The sequence below is a fragment of the Onychostoma macrolepis genome, chromosome 23 (genome assembly GCF_012432095.1).
Source record: "Onychostoma macrolepis isolate SWU-2019 chromosome 23, ASM1243209v1, whole genome shotgun sequence".
Lineage (NCBI taxonomy): Eukaryota > Metazoa > Chordata > Actinopteri > Cypriniformes > Cyprinidae > Onychostoma > Onychostoma macrolepis.
This window is the reverse complement of record NC_081177.1, coordinates 9,696,518-9,716,645: the sequence shown is the minus strand read 5'-3', so window position 1 is coordinate 9,716,645 and position 20,128 is coordinate 9,696,518. Positions and strand designations below refer to the sequence as shown.

General features: G+C 38.7%; 1 protein-coding gene across 2 annotated transcripts in view; it reads left to right on the top strand.

The window, feature by feature from the left end:
* Positions 1-20,128, top strand: part of chchd6a (coiled-coil-helix-coiled-coil-helix domain containing 6a) — a 75,335-nt gene that overhangs the window by 26,197 nt on the left and 29,010 nt on the right. For both annotated transcript variants that reach the window (XM_058764338.1, XM_058764337.1), the window contains one exon: positions 6,129-6,199. In XM_058764338.1, the coding sequence (XP_058620321.1) occupies positions 6,129-6,199 (71 nt within the window). The remainder of the gene's footprint in view (positions 1-6,128; positions 6,200-20,128) is intronic.

Genomic DNA, 20,128 nt, shown 5'->3' with positions numbered 1-20,128 from the left:
GTATGACACAGTCAGACCACGGGAGTGGGATAATGCAGGCAGTTGGCATGTCTGCTCAGACTGCTGTTACCCCAGCAGGGGGGTTGGGATGGGTTCGGAAGGGGGGTATCTTCATGACAGACCTCTTAGAGGTGTGGCGTATCCATCCCGCTTCTCCCGTTTCCCGTCGATGGCAGGTGCGGCTGAAGAAGTCTATCTCGGCAGTGCAGACGAGCCACCGCAGGAACGTTCTCCACGCCGCAAGTGGCGAGCGCTTTTATCGCAGCAAACGTTGCATTTTTTTCCCTCCCTTCTTTTTGAAGGTAGCACACATAATCGCCTAACATCCATAAATTCTTCCAAAGACGGTGAGTTAGCGCCAATGAAAGCAAAAGCTGTAAACAGCAGCATTCCGCCACCGTTTTGAATTAGCGCTGGTGCTCCCTAATCCCGCTAAAGCTTCTCCACTCATGTCTGCGTCCCGCTTTTAGCTGCTTCGCACTCTCTAGACAAGATTTTTTTTATTGCCCTGCCGTTTTAGCCCCCCCCCCCTCGCTTCGCTCTTTCTCCCTTGTCACTAGTTGCAAAGCACTTTGAAGCACTTGAGCGTGGGTACGAGATAATAATCCTCCTGGAAACCTGGCAGCCGGGCTGACGTGCTGTCAACGGGAGCCCTCATTCTAGAAATTCCCTAAACGGATGCAGCAGGCTTCACCTGGACAGTGAGGAGAGTGGCAGATATCTTGCCCTCTCTGGCCTTGGGCACTAGCACTGGCGAATGTGAAATTAATTTACTTCAGAGTATTTAAAATTTCATTTTTTATTTTTTTTTAAAGCAGAATTATCCTTTTTTTTTATTTTTCATGCTGTGTTGGGTGTACGTTGATGTCAGGGGCTGCAGGGGTGTAATAGCTCGTTGACTCTGTAATGGCGAGAAGCAGGGAGGTGGAGCAGCATTACAATCAAGATGAGGACTTTTTTGCATGCATTTTTGCTGTGTTGCATCTTGGTATGGTAATGCACAAAGTAAGCGCTGATGCGTTGAAGAAACGTCTGATTATGTTGCGCCTGCTTATTCAGCCTTATCAAATTTTCATATTTATGTTTCTTGCTTGATTCGGTTATTTAATCGCCCACAGGAAGTCTGGACTTGGTTTTTAAGTTGTAAAAAAGGCCTTTCTGACAAATCAGTTTTTTGCTGTTCTAAGAGAAGACTGTCTCCTACACATTTGCAGGAGGGTCAAACAGATTCTGGCAGTGTTTTTAGTGTTTCCTATAGACTAGCACACTTATTTGTGGCTGCATATATATGCAAATTCATTCTCTGCCAGCAGGAGGCGCTTAGAGTGGGAGAAAGCAAATGTTTCCCCGGTAACGCTGTACACAAAGCAGAGCTCCGCTCAAAAATGCTGCTTTATCAGACATTACATGCAAGATGAAATGAAAATGAGATCCAAAATTTTCTGAAGAAATGCAGTGATATAAAAACACCCGTACCGGGTTTTGATTTTGAAAGGTGCAGTCAGTGCTTGTGTTTATTCGACGAAGACAAAGCCTTTTGGAAGATCTATTTGTGGCGGTCAGCTTTGATATTGTGGCGGGCCGCCACAAATAAATCAATGTATGGGAAACACTGTATTCAATTTTGTTACCAATCAGTTGCACACATTGTTTAAAACAGGGTTGCATTGCTGTTCATTAAGAACTTACTTAAAGTAGGACAAAGTTTATTTATACCATTTTAAACTTTTGGCGTTTGTAAGATTTTTCAGTATTTTCAAAAGTCTCTTTTGCTCACCAAGATTGCAATTTTTTGCAGTTATTTTTAGAAATATTAATGCAATTTAAAGTAACTATTTTATATTTTAAAAAGTAAAATTTGCATATTAGGGATGTAAATTTTCAATCATTTCCATGATCGACCGTCATTTACAATAACGACCAATTAATCGATGAACCGTTTACCTTAATACTGCGAAATGCATCTATTGTAGTGGCATATATTCACCGGCATGACCGGATGAACAAATGCCACTCAAAACACAGGCTTTCTCACCCGAATTAAAGGGGTTTTAGTCTAAATAAAAGGTTAGCAGCTGGACTGTAAAATTAATAGATGTGATTATGATCATTTGATAAAATGAAGAGAGAGCGCCGTAGTATGGATCATTTTACTTTGCTGGCTGTTTCAGATCCCGTCATTGAGGCCGCTGAACGCGCTTCTTTAAATGGTTTCATTGTTCTCGTTGTTGTGTTTTAAAACACAATCACAGTGTTTGCAATTGACATTATTGGCATTTAAAATTAAATTGTCCCACACGTAACTGCGGCTCGTGGGGCTGCGCCGCGTGGTCAGAGGACCGCTTCCACCGGCGGTGCTACGGAAAACACTGCTGCTCACATGAAACATTTTAATGTGAGTATGACACAAGTGAGGTACAAAGCTTTGTTTATAAGAGAAATAATGGGTTAGCAGGCAAATGTTACACCGTGACTGCGTTTGCATTCATGCTGTTCAATACTTGTACATTTAAAGCCATACGCGGCTTAATGTTATGTTTTGCCGGTTGGTCACAAGTTTCCAGGAATTTAATATTTATTGTTTCTTTTCCCAAATCCTCACCGTCTCACCCTCTAATTTCGCAGGTTTATTTTATTGTCGTTCACTTTAATCACTGTTTTCGCATCTCTTACTGTGGTAAACATGCGGGGGGAAATGAAAGATTTTGTGGCCATGAATTAAGAATTCGTTCATTTGACTTAATTCGTTCCCTTATTTTAGTTAAATCATGGGTTTTCTAGGGAGCAAATTAATGAAACAGACAGTGCCCAGAAATTAAGTCGAACGTAGAACGTCTTGTGTCCCGCAGCCCTGTCGAAGCGCAGAGCCTGGTATGAAACAATTATGTCTGGGGCAATTATAATTAAACATGACTTAGTTACTACATTTCAATACAAAATTAATTTATATTGTTTCTGTTTTAATGTACTTTTAAAGTTTGGATCACATTAAAAGCGTAATTGGTACGTTAGCGTATTATTTTTGCCTAAGATCCAGCTCCGTCACGTCACTCACAGCCGCTTGCATGTTTTGCGCACCCCAAAATTAAACTGCTTAATCGACCATCCATAGCTTTAATCGATTGCATCTCTTATCGACGATTAATCGATCGTCGATTGCTTGTTGACATCCCTAATATACATATATGTAGATATGTATGTGTATTTGTACAGTAACACAGGTTACAGTCTAGCATAATGGATGGTTAATGCTTTGGGTCCATTGACTCCCCAGTGCTGATCCCTGTCTGTCACAGGAAGTGCTCGTCCTTGGGAGGAAGTCTTGCAGCAAATGCACCCTGCAGTGAAGCATAGCTGCCCGATACAGATTAAAATGCTGATTGGATTAGAAATGCAGCGGCTGTGACTGAAAGGCGAGGGTGTCACTGACGGGCAGTGCCAGGCAAAGAGGAGAATGACAAAGCAGGTGCCAGCTGCGTGATTATAACGAACAAATCCCTTCCTGCTGCGAAGCTACAGGAAGGGCCGCTGGGCTGTAATGCATGCGAGGATGCAAGAAGGGTTATTCATTTCTGTAACCCTTATCTTTCCTCTCTATGATCTCATTTAGAGTCACTTGTTCATTTCTAGCATAAATCCATCCGGTGTCAACTGCTGAATAGTGGCTGTGATGATGGTCAGATATAATTTATCTTGCAATGAAGTCTTGGAAAATGTCATAAAGGCTTTGAAAGTATTCAAAGGCCCCATGCAAATCTCAACAGTTGCTTGAGATTTGTCTGTAAGTGTTTTTCATTTACAAAATTAGGGTCCTAAGCTCACTGGCCCTGACAGGAGAGCGCTTGTTATAGAGGATTAGTTTTGTTTTACAGCATTAAGTGTTTCCCGCTGGCATGAAAATGACCCTGAATTGAAGATCTGTCAGGGATTGCTCCATGAAAGGATAAAGGGATTCAGGAAATGTATTTGGGTCAGTATGTCGGTAATCTTGCTAGACTGCGTCATACTCAGAACAGTTTTCACTCTTTATTTTGCATATGATAATGGATCCTCCCACATGCTATTTAACACTTTATACAGAGTCCAGATGCACATAGAATGAGATTCAGTCCTTTTATGTTGCTGTTGATGTAGAAATTTTATGAATACATTACCGCATGACCGCCCACATTTACACATCAACAATGCTTATTCGATGTCCAAAAAAGTAGGCCCACCCATAGTGAATCGGTGGCTTGACGAATGCAGTTCTCTTTCTGGTGTTATTGTATTTCCTGTTGAAATGGGAAGTCAGGGTGGGACAGTTTTTACAGTTAATTCTGTTAACTTACTCACCCTCGGGCCATCCAAGATGTAGGTGACTTTTTTTAGTAGAGTAGAACAGTAAAGATGATTTTTAGCTGAAACCGTGGTTCTTGATGATTCATACAATCTAAAAATGCTGGTTTAAATACAACCCAGTGCTGGGTAAATATTGGACAGAACACCTGCTGGGTTGTTTTCAACCAACAGTTGAGATTAAATGTTTAACCCAACGTTCTGGCAGTAACCCAAGCGCTGCGTTCGTCCATATTTTACCCAATGCTGGGTTGTATTTAACCCAGCATTTTTTAGAGTATATAATGCAAGTCAGTGGCTGCATGCTTTTAAGAAAAAAAGCACATCAAGGAACACAAAATGAATACCCGTTGCTCCTAATGATATATTGAGGTCTTATGAAAGTTATATCACAGCCATGAAGCCAGATCAAGCTATTAGTCAGTTGCAGGTAAGTGGCTTTCTCATTCTAGAAACATTTGATTTGAACAAAAATTTCTAATGTGCAGGAAGAGTTATCAATAATTTTGTTCCTGTAAAAGACTGTAAATTAAATTTCTGTAAGCCTCATATGTGAAAGTACCGTTTACGTAGAGTTAAATGGTTCTTTTTGCTGCTATGCTGCTGTTCCTTCAATACAAAGAATCAGAGAGAGCATGCAAAATGATAAGTAAATGACGAAATAATGACTACTTTGGAGAAAAATACAGATGACTTCTTCAATACATGTTTAGTTTCTTGCAGGTATTGTAAATGGTTTTGTTTACGCATTGCATCACAATCTAAAACAGCTGTCTCCCACATTTGCTCTATAATACTGGTGCTTAACCCCTCATTGAAAACCTTTTAACTTTTTAATAGTAGTTATCATCTTGATCACTCTTAAAGGGATAGTTCAGCCAAAAATGAAAATTCTGTCATCGTTTACTCTCCCTCAAGTAGTTCCAAACCTGTATGAATGTCTTTGTTCTGCCGAACACAAAGGAAGATATTTTGAAGAACGTTTGTAACCAGGCTGTTTTGGGGCACCATTGACTTCCATAGTAGGAAAAATAATAATAATATGCAAGTCAATGGTGCCCCAGAACTGCTCTGTTTCCCACATTCTTCAGAATATCTTCCTTTGTGTTCAGCAGAACAAAGACATTCATACAGGTTTGGAACTACATGAGGGAGAGTAAACGATGACAGAATTTTCATTTTTGGGTGAACTATCCCTTTAAACTGCCAAACATTCTTCTACTGTAAGAGAATTAGAAAGTCGAAAAAGATTAACTGAATTTAAATAATTCAAGATACAGACTTGCTCAACTTTATTATTCATTATTTGGCTCTTTTCTGTTTCATTTTTGTCTTGAAGAGGGGAAATCAGAAATGTATACAAGAGTGTTCAGTGTCTTGATGTGACTCACACTTAACTGAATGATTTTTAAAAAAATGGTTATAGAGCACTGAGATCTTGGTAAGTGCACATATCAAACATGAAAAGACAGATTAAATTGATGCAACTTCAAATGTGCCATAATTGTCTTCTAATGATGCATTTTTCCTCTCTACAGCATTTTAAAAATACTTACACTACAAATCTTTTTTTTTTTTTTTATACAAAAATCACTTTGAAATCTATGTATTTCTGAAAGAAGTTGATGCTTTTGTACACTAAAGTGTACAACATGAGGTTGCCAATAATTGTAAATAATGGTCCATTCTATTCTATTCTAGAGCTCTGTGGTCATCAATCCTCTACTTGCATTCTAGAAGCCTGTTTATTGAGAGATTCATTTGAAAGTTTGTTATTGTTTGTGTTTCAGAATGAGGAACGCTTCAAAATGTCTGCTGAACAGTTCCACACCGCTGCAACCAGGAGTGAAGCCAATATCAAGTAAGAAGAGATTACAGAATTATCACTTATTTTAAATCTTAAAAATGTTTGAATTATAATTGAGCGCTAGCAACATCTACTTGTGTTCAAGGCAGGATGTAGCATTAAAGAAGAACAAGCAAATTATCCTACAACTGTTTTTTTTTTTTGTTTAATGATTAGCTAGAAAAATTGGTTACCTGAATTTGAAGACTTGGAAGAGATTTCATTAGTAAAAAGTGAGCTGAGTTTCAGGTTCCAAGTTCAAAAAGTTGATGCAAACATTTACTAAACAAACACGCCTGAAAATAAAAGTGGTTATTTTGTTCCGGTTGACAACAGCCTCCTAATAACCTTGACTTTCTTGAATAGAGATGAGATTTTTTAGTGCCTTGAAGATGTTTCATTAAATTAATGATCATGTTGGCGGCAAGGTAAGCCTTTCTGTGGTCTTCTAGTTTACTCCCTGAAATAGTCTATAATTGATGATAGGGTCAAAAGCGAGGCACCGTCATAGCCTTGCTCCGTTGCTTTCAAAGGAAGATGGCCTGGTTTCTATGGAGATAGGTCATTTCTGTCCCTTCTCTGCAAATGGTAGAATGAAAGTAAGTGCATGTGAAAGGAACAGAACATGTCAGGATGGACGGCCAGATTCTCATTAACGTAAATGCAACATCCGAGAAGCCATCCCCACAAACATTGATTATAATTCTTTGCTATCAACTTCATGTTGTAGTCGCTATCTGTCTTTCTCCCACCTCTGTGAAGCAGGTTGTAGAATTGGTGAGGTTGAATTGCATTTGAGATTCATTAAAGCCAATTTATTTTCTCCTATGCAGAAGAAACAGGCGTTTTGTTCTCTCTGGGTTCGAATGAATCTCCAGCTGCTGTAATTAATGCAGATTGTTTGTAGCTCACCATGACCCCATCGCCGCCCAGAGCTGCTCGCCATTCACTGAGGCTTAGGAACTTTAAATTTTTTTTTTAAATCGCGTCTCTCTCCTTCCCCCTTTTTCTTCTGTCTCCACCACAGTACTCTGTCTCTACCTCTTTCTGGCCACTCTAACAGTGTCTGTTCACATTTCAGCCGTCTGCTTTCTGGATGTATTTTTCCCTTTTTTTTTTTTTCCTTAGGCATTTTAGAAGATTCATTGAACAAATTTTATCTATTCCATTGTCACGATTTTTTTTTTAAGAAAAAGGTAAAACAAAGGTTTGAGACTGCATATTTAACATTTTTTCCAAAAAACAAGAGTTCAGCTAAATGTTTCCTTTTTTGTTCAGGGGTAGAAAAATGAATAGCTTGAATATTTGATTTCTATATGTGGGCGGCAATAAAACACCCCTTTCTGCTGTTCGGTCAGATGAAGATCAAACTGTGCCATTATCAGTTCTTGCTCAGTTCAGCACAGCAGAATAATAGTCTTCTGCTGCTGCAGTTGTACGGATTGTAAACGCGTTTATTGCAACTACATTTCATCTTTTTCTCAACAACAACCAGATAAATGAATGGCTTGACACAACTCGTACCGGGGTAGAGCCTAAACAGGGCTTTTTTTCTGTGTAAATTCTATGCTTTGCATCAGCTGAACATGGTAAGGTATGATATGACAGCTGTCATAGCCTACCCTGGTCCCCCAGTAAGTTTGTTTGTTTGTTTAATTAATTAATTACTTTTAAATTAAATATTTTAAACACTAATACAAAAAGGAAAGAATAATGCATTGACTTGGGTATATAATATGTCTGTAACATTCACGCAAGAACTGTCATTCTGACCATCTCTATTAAATATTAAATATTATAGATATTAAAATACACACTCTTCTGAGTTTTCTAATGTAGTCTTTTGTTTTATTAAAATTAATTGTAATTGATATCTCAAAAGGATATGCACTTCTACTGCTGCGCACTCGCACACAAAACTGCAATGCAAGATTTTCATAAATGTAATAACTTGCCATTTCGGTTTGTTTCTCACCAAACCTTACAGTATACTCGTACTGACCAACTTTTAAATAGTAGTGCATACTCTATCATTTTATTTATATATATAATTTAAAAAAAAAATTTTTTATAAATACTATTAATAAAAATATTTTTTTCAAGTGGTTTTACTGCCATAACATCCTTGCTTAATAAAACATTTGACTTAAGAATACACAGCAATTTTAAACCGCTGCAGCCTCTGCATTACCAAGGGTAGATGCATTTTTTTTTTCTTTTTTTTTTTTCCTTTTTAACCACAACATGCTTAAAGGAAAACGCCACCGGTTTTCCATATTCTAATATGTTCTTCCTTCAACTTAGACGAGTTGATGCGTACCTCTCCCGTCTCAGTGCGTGCACTTAATCGCTCTAGCGCATGGCGCAACTATGTTAGCGTTTAGCTCAGCACCATTCATTCCTTAGGATCCAAAAAGGAATGAATTTAGAAGCCACCAAACACTTCCATGTTTTCCCTATTTAAAGATGGTTACATGAGTAGTTACACGAGTAAGTATGGTGACACAAAATAAAACGTGGCGATTTTCTAAGCGGATAAAAAATGATAACTATAATGTATGGCGGAAGAGCATGTCGCAGTACTTCGACCTCGGCGCAGTAATATCATCATGCGCTGAGGTCGAAGTGCTGCGACGTGCTCACTTGAGTGATGATATTACTGCGCCGAGGTCAAGTACTTAGGTACTTCTAAGTACACACACACACACAACACACATACATACATACATACATACATACATACATACATACATATATATATATATATATATATATATATATATATATATATATATATATATATATATATATATATATATATATATATATATATATATATATATATATATATATAATATAATATAATATAATATTAGTGCTGTCAATCGATTAAAACATTTAATTGCGTTAATGAAAGTCATGGACTGTGATTAATCGCAAATTTAAAATACTAGGATTTACCTGTAAATGTTTAAGGAAACAGAACCTTTCACACTTCTGCCAGGTATGAGACATAATACTTATTCTTCAGTAAGGGTAAGATCTTTGCGTGGCAGAGGCAGCTGCCACTTAACCTGCCACCGCCAATTGCGCCTGCCACTGTTCTTTTGTTTTTATTCAGCCATTATCAGCCTTTATACTGGCAGTAAAACGTTTACCAAGCCACATCGCTTCAATCCCAGTATACATTTACCCAACTATTATCAAAAGTATTTCTAAATAAATACAAAAAAACATTTTCTTGCGACCTTACGTGAAGTATTATGACAAAATGCGTTATGAAGAAGAATTGGACCTGTTCTGTATGTGCATTATAGCTAATATTAGCATCATGCTACATAAGACAATTTATGAGATTAATAGTACACTTTTACTCAAAACTCACTTCAAACCACCATCGAGTGTTCGTAATAACTTCCTTTTGCGGTCACATGTGGAATTTGGTCTTTTACTGTTGTTAAAATATGCTATTTATAGCCTTTTATATCGCTGCACAAATTAGCATTTCAGATGTACACATTCATGTCAAGAAAATCACATACAAATATCCTATTGTAATCGTGTGTTTATTATCTAATATAATCTATAGTGGCTGTTGTCATGTTTATTTCTGCTGTGTAAAAGCGTTAACATGTATGCTCTGGCTGAAACTCACATTGTTTGTAATGTTAACTGCCTCTCCGTTCTTAAGTTGCCAGGGATACATTCCAAGTATAATACACATTAGTAAAAGGATCTATTTTAATTTTTATTTGTCTATATACACCTTGGGCGGCCATGGTACATTATAAAAGTAGCCCAAAAACAGCAACCCACGGCTCTGTAATTTTTCCCACGACTGTATTTTCAAAATAGCCCACTTGTGCCGTGACCCTGGTAACACTGGTTTGCTGTACTCTCATCACTCAATGATAGATAACCTTCTATCATTGCGGTTGGTCTGTTTTGAATGGTTTTTACGTAAAAATAATTTGGTCTATGGATATTTTTGAAAGCCATTTTCTTTTGGAACCCTTCTGTTAAGTCTGGCTGTTCATCCAAACCCCCCACAGAACAAAGAACTGTGGGTACTTTTGTGCGTTAGCTAATTTTTTTCAGTAAGGGCAATCATTCAAAACATTACAATCCTGAATTCACCAGACGACTCTTAAAAATACATTTATGTTTGACAATACAAAAATAACACTTTTGACCGTTAAACCTGCAGATGGCTTGTGACTAATTCTCTCCCAGCATGCTTTGTGCTAGATTTAAAGAGGGATTTGAAACCATAATCTCACAAGGCCGTCCCAGTGTGTGAGGTATCGTGTAGCGCGGCAACACGCCATTGAGCTCAGATCGTCAGATCGAGTGTGCGTGATTTACGTGTGTAAGTGTTTGTGTTAGCTCGTTTCCTCTTCTGTCCCTCTTGAGTCTCACAGGTTTTGTACCAGCTGTCGGTGAGTGCCAGTCGTAGGTGTAATGATGGCAAAGAGGCAAGTGCTTTGAGGTTATACAAACGATGTTGGCACCTGCGTAATGAGCTTCCCCCTAGGGACGTCTCATCTGCCAATCAGAGCACAGAAGAACATCTGTACATGACTACTTGAGTTTTGTGTGTCTTTGTTGGTAGTGTATGACCTTGTTCTTTTACTAAAACAGCCGAGCTGAAAGCAGACTAAAGCATCTCTTTAAAGTCGACATGAAATGGTGTTCGCAACCCTTTTTACTTTTGTAATGAGATGTTTTTTTTTTTGAGTGAAACGAGAGGAAAAAAGTGGGCGTTTCGTGACAGAATAGAGCCAGATGGCTGGAATTGAAAGGTTGACACACAAGGAGTCCAATGGAAAGTTGTTGCAGATTTTTTGATGAGAGATTCAGAAGTCTAAAAGTTTCAAAATAACCGAATCAAATCAATCCTGTGGTTGGTGAAAAATGTTAGGTCCATTTTGAAAATTGCTGGAACCGTATTATCTCCACCCGCTGTCAAATAGGCCACTCCAGACTCGCCCACAAGTTTTTATCAATGGGTGAAGATCCTCCTTTATGACCCTTATGTCAGAGTTCATTATCTGTAAAGTATATTTTGATGGACTGTGATGTCTTGAACTTTTTCTTTACTTCTTAACTTATCTTTACTTTTCAATTGACTTTTATGAAAATAATTTCAGTCAGACCAGCTTTTAAATGGATAGTCCACCCAAAATGTAAATTCTGTCAATAATTACTTTCCCTCGTGTTGTTCCAGACCTGTAAGACCTTCATTCATCTTCAGAACGCAAATTAAGATAATTTTTGATGAAATCCGAGAGCTTTCTAACCCTGCATAGACAGCAATGTAACTACCAAATTCAAGGCCCAGAAATGTAGTAAGGACGTTTTTAAAATAGTCCATGTGACCTCAGTGGTTCAACCGTAATTTTATGTGACTACGAGATAACTTTTTGTGCGCAAAGAAAACAAAAATAACGACTTCATTCAACAATTTCTTCTCTTCCATGTTAGTCTTCGACACTCATTCACGAGAGTACCATGACCACGACATAGACAGTTTGCTGTTTTTTGAGGGTCAGAAAGCTAAAAAATATCTTAATTTGTGTTCCAAAGATGAATGAAGGTCTTACGGGTTTGAAATAATGTGAGGGTGAGTAATTAATGACAGAATTTTCATTTTTGGGTGAACTATCCCTTTAAAGTTTTCATTGAAGACACACTTTAAAAAACTTTTATAAATGTTTTTTTTTTTTTTTTTACTTTGTTGTTTTATAATGTTTATTTATTCATTACTTGTTACTTATTTATTACTTTAGAATTAATGTTTCTATTTTTCACTTGGTTCTCACCATGAATATAGCTGTAATACCTGGCATGGCGCTAAATTATAATCCATCAATAGAAATAACATACACTGATGAATTGTACACAGAAAGACCAGAGAAGGAAAATTGGATCAGTTTTGATTTCCAGTTGAGTTAAAATTTGAAAGATTAGAAATTGCTAATCCCTTCTTTCCTAGTTTTTTCACTAGCTTACATACAGTTTGTTCTGTTCATCCAATCCACTTGTTGGCAGTTATATTTCGTAGAGCTTAAGCAAGCGTTTTTGCTTTTCTACCTGCGTGAAGCTGATGTTTTAATCCTGGTTTTAATCCCTGAGGGTACGGCAGCCTCCAGACCCCCGACTTGTGGAGCATGACAAGGCCGGCATTTAATCCCCACCCGCCTCATGAGCCTCGAGCGGTTCAGGATCCCTCTGTCGTTCGCCTCTCCAACACACGGAGCTGTGAGACAGCCACGGCCCCGCGGCCATCCTGCCCCATTCCCAAGCGAGGAGTGCAGTGGATCTGATAACTCAAATTGAAAACGCCTGCTGAGGAACTGCAATCCAGCCAAGGCGAACTACCGAACCTACAGGGCTGTTAAGAAACTCAGCTGGACCTGTCAGTCAGGAATATAGACTAGGCAGCGTAGATGAGGAGGGGTGGATTGGGTGCACCACAAGATGTTTGCTAATGCTGAGGTTCACTGCATGAAATTGTTGGTTATTCAAAGAGAAAACAAAATCAAAACAAAAATATATTATATTAATGTGTATGTATGTGTGTGTATGTGTGTATATATATGCACACACACTCACTGCACTTTGTTTGGTATACCTGTTCAACTGCTCGTTAATGAAAATACCTAATCAGCCAATCGCATGGCAGCAACTCAATGCATTTAGGCATGTGGTCATGGTCAAGGTGATCTGCTGAAGTTCAAACCAAGCATCAGGATGCTGAAGAAAGGTAATTTAAGTGCTAGTGAAAAGACTTTGATCGCGTCATGGTTGTTGGTGCCAGACTAGTCTCGCATAGTCAGACCTTCTGACTGACGGCTGAAGGTCTGGAATCCATGGCAGCTTTCATTTGCCATGGCCAGCCCGTGAGGCCGTTTGACCGACATGTCAAACAACCAATCACAGTTAATTTCGTTCAACGTCACGTTTCGGGGCATGGAAATGTCTCAAAATAATAGACTCTGTAAAACTCTCTGAACTATTTTAAAAATTCTATGCTGCGAACTTTAAATATCTCGCATACTTTTGAAAATCCAGCGTTTAGTTGATCCTGATAAGTGCTCATCATCACAGTTGGTTTCCAGGCGGAACATGTAAGGGATAATCAATGGCTAGCTGTGCATTAAATGTTCTTTTTAATGCACAGCTAGCCGTTGATTATCCCGTTTATGCCATGGTCACTTGCCAGCATTCACATATTAAAGATGTTAATAATATTTGCACTGCAATATTTGACCGGAACGATAAAAATGACGGTTACTTTCGTCTGTAACTTATTTTTCAACTGTAACTGTATGTTACTATGGTTACCAATGTTTATAGGAAGCGCATTAATATAGAACGTGATTAAACTGACCTGGAACTACCTGTGCAGTTCAACGAATTTAATCAACACCTGCCAGCCAATCAGAATCGAGTATTCAGACAGACCATGGCATAATAAAGAACACGACACACGTCTTCCAGAAATCCTGTATAATTCAACCAATCCGATGACGACTTCAAAACTCCTGAAGGGTTTCCACTTTTGTGTGCCATATGCATCAGACGCTCAGCCAGCGGTCCGTGGGCGTGACGTCTGAGGCTGAGACTAGTGCCAGACGGACTCGTCTGAATATTTTAGAAACCGCTGATCTACAGGGAATTTCACGCACAGCTACTAGGGTTTACAGAGAATGGTCCAAAAAACAAATATCCATGTGTTAATAACATTTTTATTAACACATAAAAATGTCTTCTTGATGCCACAGGTCAGAGGAGAATGGCCAGACTGGGTCGAGTTGATAGAAAGGCAACAGTAACTCAAATAACTACTTGTTATAACCAAGACATGTAGAAGAGCATCTCTGAAAGCACAAGATGTCAAACCTTGTCAGCAGCTGAAGACCTAACTGGGTGGTAGGGGTTGAATGAATTCAGATTTTTTAAATTCAACATTTATGTGATGAAATTCGAGTCGAAGTTGATTAGTCACTGATGACTTCATTAATGAACAAATAAGCCTGAACCTGCCCACATAGCTATTGCTCATATAACAGCTCCTTTTTATCAGTTCTTTTGTCTTTGGGTCGTTATATTTCTCACAGATTTCTGCTCGTTCTAAATCAGATACAAATAAAGATTACATTTACAGTATGCGATTGCGAGTGTGAATTCATTCGACCTGGCGGCGTCTTTGTACTAATAGTGAAGCTGTGGAATTTGGTTACTAAGAAATATATGCTAGAACTTTTCAGTTTCTAAGCTATTGAGAAATCATAGAACAGTGTTGACAATACATTTCCACGCTACTGAATGATTCTGTGTGCACGTGTTAAAATGCAGCAGTGCATTAGATTAGAACGACGATTTAACTTACCTGTACAATAAGCTGTTTAAAACCGTACATTCTCCGGTTCAATTTCGAACATCCAGATGGTACAATCACATGTCTTGTGGAGTGCTTTAGGAGTAGGCATTTATTTGTCATTTTAACTGTCTGGAAACGGAGCGTAAATGTGGACTTCAAAGATTTCTTATCCTGTTGCACCCTTTATAGGACCAGCGACTAGTCGACCTCAAGCTTAAAGCGTCATGGCAGAGCATTAAAGTCGACTAGTTGGTACAACCCCTACTGGGTGCCACTTCTGTCAGCTAAAAACAGGAAACTGAAGCTACAATTTGTACAGGCTCACTGAAATTGAGGACAGAAGATTGGAAAAAGGTTGCCTGGTCTAATGGCTCTAAATTTCTGCTGTGACATTTGGACGGTAGGGTCGGAATTTGGCGTAAACTACATGAAAGCATGGATCCATCCTACCTTGTTTCAACGTTTTAGGCTGCTGCTGGAGGTGTAATGGTATGGGAGATATTTCCTTGGCCCACTTTGTACCAATTAAGCATTGTTTGAACACCTACCTGAATATTGTTTATCACTGATTCATTCTGGAATGCTTCTGCTGCATGTGGCTCATAGACATGTAACAGTTAATCACGTTGTGGCTTTGTTTTAAATCTTATTTAATATATGAGATAAAATGGATAACCAGCCACAATTGCTATGAGCTGCAAGAGCTGTTCTTGAATTCCTCAGTTTTTGTGTTCCACCAAAAAAAATTGCATACAGTTTCGGAACAACATGAGGGTGAGTAAATAGTAACACAGTTTTTATTTTTGGGTGAACTACCTCTTTAAGAGAATGAAGCAAAGAAAAAGAAGAGTAGGAAATGCATCTGGTCAGCGTCATGGTTGATCTCCCTTCCCAGTAAACCTCCCTGCTCTATGGCAGCCAATTATATAGCCTTAGCCAAGCATTTGTTGTTGTTCTTTTTTTTTCTTTTGCGATGGATGTTGTTTGCGGTCTCTCAGAGGAAAGGCCCTCATTAGAGGAGCTGTTGGCTGGAAGGGTGGAAGTGTGGGATGACTAGACTCTGTGGGTCATGAGTTTTGCTTTAGCACAGCCACAGTACAGTACAGTATAAGTCTTGTGCAACCCAAATAATAGTAAAAACCAGCAGGGTATTTTTCCCCACAAGAAATATTTTTTCACACGTTCCATAGGTTTCTGGTTTGAATTTTGATGATAATTATCTTGTGGCATTCTCTTCTCACCATGCTCTCATCGCTTCATTTATTCAGATGAATGATGAACTTTATTTGACCATGATGAGTCATCGTCATCATGGGTAATTTATGTACTTTTTGCAGTTGCTTTGCTTTGAGAGTTATGCATAGGAATTTTAGAGTTTATCTTAACTTTTTCTTCTGTAATTGGGGGTGATGTGGCCTAGTAAGATCTGGGCTTTAACTGAAAGGTACCATCCCAAGAAAGAAAGTTTGTGAACGAATGTACATAGTGAAAATTGCTGCTTTGTAACCATGTTTTCAGTATATTCTTATTGCCGTACAGAGGTTTTAATGTTGACTTGTTTTTAGTTCCCGTTATTCTCAGTGGTGATTGGCATTACCAAAAAAAACAAAAAAACACTAGTACTTTTCCCCAATTTAAATAAGCATAAATCAACCACTGTAATGTAGAATGCTAGGGCTGTCAGTTTAAAGGGATACTCCACCCCAAAATGAAAATTTTGTCATTAATCACTTACCCCCATGTCGCTCCAAACCCGTAAAAGCTTAGTTTGTCTTTGGAACGCAATTTAAGATATTTTAGATGAAAACCGGGAGGCTTGTGACTGTCCCATTGACTGCCAAGTAAATTACACTGTCAAGGTCCAGAAAAGTATGAAAGACATCGTCAGAATACTCCATCTGCCATCAGTGGTTCAACCCTAACGTTATGAAGTGACGAGAATACTTTTTGTACGGAAATAAAACAACAATTCGGCACCGTAACGTCACCATAGCATTACCGTAGCGCCATTTTGGAAGAGTATGGCAGCACGCAAAATGCGTACACTCTTTCGTGTCAACGCGTACGCATTTTGCATGCAGCGATACTCTCCAAAATGGCGCTGCGGTGACGGTACGGTGCGGAATTGTTGAATAAAGTCGTTATTTTTGTTTTATTTCCATACAAAAAGTGTTCTTGTTGCTTCATAACGTTACGGTTGAACCACTGATGGCAGATGGAGTATTCTGACTATGTTTTTCATACTTTTCTGGACCTTTACCGTGTAATTTACTTGGCAGTCAATGAGTCACAAGCCTCCCGGTTTTCATCTAAAATATCTTAATTTGTGTTCTGAAGACGAACAAAGCTTTTACGGGTTTGGAACGACATGGGGGTAAGTGATTAATGACAAAATTTTCATTTTGGGGTGGAGTATCCCTTTAACCCTGTATTTTGTAAGACTTATATTAACATTAATATTAAGATACCAACATAAACTGCTTTATATATACGTGTGTGTGTATATATATATATATATGGCTCTCATCCTCTTTTCAGCCAGTTTTAGCCCTTGAAGTCAGGTAGACGTTATAGAGTTCCCCTAGCAAATAAAAATGTGTTTAAGAGGTCCTTCATCCCCAATGCAATTAAAATAATTAATTCAGCAACTTTTTAATCAAGCAGTGTGTAAGGCATGAACTGTATCCTTTAATTTTTTTTTATGTTATGTGTGTAACGTGACTAGTTATTGTGATTTTATTTTACTATGTATGTTGTTATTAATCTTGTTGTGTTGGTGATAGGGATGCAACGATACCATTTTTTCAGATCCGATCCAGAAAATTCTGAGTATCGGCCAATTCCGATCTGATACCAGCGCAGTGTTTTTTGTTTTTTTTTTGTTTGTTTTTTTAAATCAATGTAGAATTTCTATACTTCTGTTTTAGTCTTTTGTGTGTTAAACACAATCTATTAGACAACTTAATTTTAATGAAAAAATAACATGAAAAAATATATAGGGGCTGTGTAAAACATTTGGTCATGCGTTTTGTAATATAAATCCGATCGCTCAAACCACTTTAGGAGGTGGTCTGGGCCGCATTCCAGACGAAACTGGACATGTGTAAATGCATCTGGTTGTTGAAACCACATATGTAAATTTTACTCCTCCCAAATTGTAAAAAATAATAAACGTGTGAGACCGTGTTACAGGCTGTGACATTATCTGTATAGTCAGGTAATGCAACACACATCGTGTTGTTCACGGGACGAGTAGCTGAATATCTCTTCAAGCAGACGCGCAAACTGCTGCAAATGAAACTGAAAGTAAGACGCAGACGCTCAACACAATCAACTTCGTTAAAAGTAGTAAGACAAACTTATCTTTCCAGTGCTGATGCCGCACGCTCTCCTATTGCAGTCTTTGATCTTGAAATGAGCTGATAATTAATAAAATGCAGCGCTTATCTTTTGATTTCGTTGACGTGAACTTCGTTAAATTTAAATATAGCACGGGAATTGAAGATTTGGCCAAGTGTAAATGGAAACATTTTAACAAATCATATTGATATCCGATCAGCGAAAACGTGCATGAAATGACCAGGTGTAAACAGGCCATTCATAATCTATGACAAAAATACTATTATAAACTAGGTTAGGGGATAATTTAGCACCAAAAGTTATTCTAGAAAAATCATGAGTGCGCCGAATGATGCGCTTGAAGCAGCACGGATTCACAGCGTGCAGCTCCGGATAGAGAAGTTCAAAGCACAAAGGAAAGAGATATTGATGCGTAGCTTATTAAATCTGTGCGATTTAGTTTGAGCCTTTTCTTTTAACAGTTTTAAATTTTAGTTATTGTGCGCTCTTGGAGAGAGTTTTGTAGTCTTGTCTTAACCGAACGTGACACAGTTTAAATGCTGAACGGAGGATGACAGACAGACGCAGCGGAGAGAAGAGTTTACGTGACCTTGAGTTTAATGACTTCAATATTCATCTGTACCTCACATTAAACTATGGAGTGGCTTCAGAACACTTGGACTTTGACTTTATGGTGCTTTATAATGTTTTTGTGCTTTCGTGGGGCTTAAAAATAACACAATAGTATACACACAATATCAGATTTGGATCTGTCTCGTCTGACCGATACCCGATCCGCAGAAAATGCCAGTATCGGAGACGATACCGATCCTGATTATCGGATCGATGCATCCCTAGTTGGTGAGCCAAAGACAATTTTCCACTTAGGTGGGCAATAAAGTTATACTATACTATACTATATTAATAAAGACTGCAACAAAAGCTAGCTTGTATTATCATCATTTTTTTTTATTATTAAATATTTATTATTCATTACTTTTAATCTGAAATATCATCCTTTTGGACCTTTTATTACCAAATATTGATAAATGCAATTAGTAAGATTAGTTTATTTGTTTATCATGCAATGAAGTCAAGTAAACTATGGTCATCATTTGACATTACTTGTACAAACACACACACACACACATACACACACATATATACATTTATGAGTAGGAGCGGCTAATGGGGAATTCCAGTTGTATTGAAAGTTGGATTAAAGTGCAGATGTGTGATGATTTTATGTATTTTTTTTATTTAATTTTTTATTTTTTTCTGCACTGTTACTTTGTGACCTCCTGCCTTGAGGACATGTCAGACAGCTCCTGCACTCAACAACCCCTCACCTTGTCACACCAGAGTAACATCTCCTCTCTACACCTGTCTCCACGCAGCGGGCCGAAGGTTACAGAAGCGCACATGACTGTTGAGCTCCACACGCTGATTGACTAGAGGCGAGAGAAGTGACTCCTCAGCACTTCAGAGACCGTTACCCCGGAGAGAGGTGCAGAACTCTGGCCCGCCGGTCTAGCAAACGCGGACCCCGGCCACGGGAGTAATTATCAGCTTTGTCAGATCCCTCCGAGCACTTCTTTCCTCTTCTCTCTCTTTATCTCTTTCTTCCCCCCATCCTCCTCTCACCCTGTCAAGTTTAAGTGGGGCCCATCGCTACGAAAAAAACGCCGGCCCCTACAGGTGAGATTGGACAGGAGGGTGGAGGGATGTGGTCGAGGAGGAGAGGAAGCCCGTGCTCAGTCAATTGAAAAGCTGTCAGAGTGCGAGCGAGCACCTGGAAGGAGAGTCGACGAGATAAGACGAGGTTCTCATCTGCCAGCTGAGCTCGAGCGAGGTCAAGGCAACGGCGCTCTAATCTAGTTAATTTTAGACCCTCGGTTCGGAAAACATGTCGAGCCGAACTCTGAGCTGATAAAGCCTCGTGACCTACGTGTTATATCAAGTTTGATTTTGTGTTTTGTGTTCTCCTCTAGCTATTATTTGTTTATCTCGCTTTCTCAAGCATTCAGACGGTAATCCGAGTTGGAGTCGCAGCTCGCAGAGATTTCTGTAGTGCGGTAATTCCAAAGTCTTGTTTTCTCTTATCAACGAGAGCTGATTGGAAATAATTAATGAGCGAGCGGAAGCTAAACCTCGGCGCTGTCTTTGGTATCTACCAATTTTCAGCTAGCGCGGCTCCTTACCATCAGAATAATGAGCTT